The 3131-nt window shown below is 47.7% G+C and overlaps 1 protein-coding gene across 1 annotated transcript in view; it reads right to left on the minus strand.

Annotated features, from left to right (window-relative positions):
- Positions 1 to 217, minus strand: part of LOC112410650 (TRAF3-interacting protein 1-like) — a gene marked incomplete at its 5' end in the record, with an annotated part of 3007 nt that extends 2790 nt beyond the window's left edge. The window contains one exon of the mRNA XM_024761384.1: positions 1 to 217. Within this exon, the coding sequence (XP_024617152.1) occupies positions 1 to 217 (217 nt within the window).
- Between the last annotated feature and the right edge of the window lie 2914 nt (positions 218 to 3131).

Here is a 3131-nt window from a genome sequence, read left to right on the forward strand (position 1 = left end):
CCTTCTGCAGGGCCTCAGCATGCTGCCGGTTCTCGCTGTGCCACAGCTGCAACTCGTTCTGCATGGCGTCGACATCCTCCTGGATGTAGTCCATGATCTTGCCCAGGGGAAGTGCGCTCCTGCACAGGGTCTGGATGGACACACGGAGCTTTTCTATCTCCTTGGAGACTATGTCCTTCTCCTTCTTCCACGCTGACTCAAAGACGAGCAGTTTCTCCTACAGTCAGTGGGAAGAGAATGAAGAGAGAGCAACAGCCTCACTCCTAAGGCAGGACAGGGACTGCTAAAGGCGGAAGGGGCGTGGGCGTGGGGACGGTGCCGTTTCGGGACCCACCCGGCTATGGGACACTGCTTCACGCCTGTGACCGCGAGACTAGGCCAGCAGTGGCCCGGGGTGCCTGGCCCTGTGTGAGCATGTCAGCAGCGTCCCGTAAGGCCCTGTCCCTGGAAGGCTGCCTGAGGGGCACATTTCTGTAGGGTAAGATTTTCATTTCCCAACTGGCCAGAAACTTACTGCCGCTGTTGTTACAAAAGCTCAGGCAGGGCCACCGATGATCTTCCCAAACCGTCTGGCGGGAAGGGGACCTGGCCCTGCATCTCACTCCTTGATGCACCACCCTCCCAGCTCAAACGACTCTGCAACCCGGCCTGCCAGGCCAGAGGAGGGCAGCCGCCAGCCGAGGAGAAGAGGGCTGCGAGGTGGAGAGAGGGAGATGCGGTGTGCGGACGGAGGGTGCGGCCATCGGCAGCGCGGGGGCAGCAGGTGAGGTCGAGGAGGGCTGGCCTGGGCTGGCCGGTGCAGAGGTGACGGGGCCTGGGGCCCCGGCGGGCATTGAGGGTGCAGGGTCGGCGGGGGAGGGGCTAATGCACAGCAGGTGAAGGAGGTGACCAGGGAGCTTCATGCAGTTTTGGCCAGGAGTTCTTGGGCTCTTGGACAAGAAATATTTAATTCCCTTCATATGAGGTTTTACCACAGACGTCTCTGAACTGCAAAAACTGATGTAAGAATCAACAAGCAGTTTGGGTCGGGAAACCTTTCCTGGGGAAATGAACAATGTTTAGCAAGTCCCCCCTGGGTGCTCCCACTCCACACAGGCTGACTAAAGGTCCCTGCTTTACCCACTGACACTGAGTCAGATGCATTAGGTTATAATTAATCAACGTCTTGTTTTATTTTTAAACTTCTTGTATTAAGTTAGATAACCGCTTGTGTCACTTCTAATTCCGGTTTCAGACCGCAGGCCCCAGGAGGGCAGACACCCTGCATCTGGTCCATATAAGTGCTCCTTAAATATTTGCCAAATGAATAGATGAAGTGAATAAGTAATTTATGAGTCAAGATCCTAGCCTCACTACGTCCTGGCCTTTGGCAAACACACGGAAAGCCTTAACGTAACGCCTGGTACATAGACAGTGTTAAGTACACAGGACTACAAATAAAAGGCCAAGCTCACAGAACTAATAAGTGAGCTCTGCAAGGTTGCGGGATACAAGATAAACATACGAAAATCAACTGTGTTTCTATTTACTGCCAGTGAACACACGGATACCAAAATTAAAAATACAATGCCATTTATAATTGCTCAAAAAAAAGAAATACTAGGTGTAAATCTAACCAAATATGTACAGAACTTGCATACTGAAAACTACACAATGTGGATGAAATAAATCAAAGGAGCTCTAAAAAGAGAGAGCCATACCCTGTTCATCAATTGCAAGATTCAACATAGTAGAGATGTCAATTCTCCCCAAGCTGATATATAGGTTTAATACAATTCTTACCAAAATCCCAAATTCTCTGTAGACATGGACAGGATTATCCTAAAACTTATATAGAAAGGCAAAGGAACTAGCACAGCTAAAACATTTTGAAAAAGAAGAAATAAGAGGGAAGAATCAGGCTACCCAATTTCAGGACCTCCCAGATAGCTACAGTAATCAAGACAGGGTGGTACTGGCAGGATGGACACACAGATCAACGGAACAGAACAGAGACTCCAGAAACAGGTCCTCACAAATACGCCCAGCTGGTTTCTGACGAAGGTGCACAAGCAATCCAGTGGGGGAAACACAGCCAGTCAACATAAGGCACTGGAGCAACTGGACATCCACAGGGAAAAATGAGCCTTGATCTAAGTCTCACATCTTGTACAAAAATTAACTCCAAATGGATCACAGACTTAAATGTAAAACAGAAAACTATAAAGCTTCTAGAAAAAAAGCTAGAAGAAAATCCTTGGGATTTAGGGCCAGGCAAAGAGTTCTGACCTGACACCGAAAGCATGATCAATTAAAGGAAAAACTGATAAACTGGACTTCATCAGAATTAAAAACTGTCGCTGGGCAAGAAACCCTGCTGAGAGCATGCAAGAAAGCCTAGAGAGTGAGAGGACATATGTTCAAACCACAGACCTGGTGAGGGACTAGCACCCAGAATGTAAAAACTCTCAAAAGTCAACAGCAAAAAAAGCAAACAATCAAATTAGAAAACGGACAAAAGAACAGACATTTCACCAAAGATGATATACAGAAGGCCAACGAGCACGTGAACAGATGTTCAAAATCATTACCTACGAAGGAAATGGAAATTAGAACCACCATGAGATAACACTCCACACCTATCAGAATGTTTAAAACAAAAAACAGCGACCACACCAAATGCTGGGAAGAGTGCAGAGAAACTGGATCCCTCACTCATGGCTGGTGGGAACGTAAAATGGTGCAGCTGCTCTGGAAAACCAGTTGGCAGTTTCTTTAAAAGCTAAACATGCAGCTGCCATACAACCCAGCGATTGTACTCCTGGGCACTGATCCCAGAGAAGAGAAGACACGTTCACACAAAAACCTGTATAGGTATGTTTACAGGAGCTGTATTCAAGGAGCCAAAAACTGGACACAACCCAGATGCCCTTCAAGGAGTGAGTAGTTAAATAAACTATGCTACATCTGTATCATGGAATACTACTTGGCAATAAAAAAGGAATGAACTGTTGATTCACACAACAACCTGGACGGACCTTGAGAGAGTTATGCTGAGTGAAAAAAGCCAGTCTCAAAACTTACATGCCACGGGCTTCCCTAGTGGCGCATTGGTTAAGAATCTGCCTGCCAATGCGGGGGACACGGGTTCG

This window comes from Neophocaena asiaeorientalis, unplaced genomic scaffold (genome assembly GCF_003031525.2).
Source record: "Neophocaena asiaeorientalis asiaeorientalis breed wild unplaced genomic scaffold, Neophocaena_asiaeorientalis_V1.1 scaffold185, whole genome shotgun sequence".
Lineage (NCBI taxonomy): Eukaryota > Metazoa > Chordata > Mammalia > Artiodactyla > Phocoenidae > Neophocaena > Neophocaena asiaeorientalis.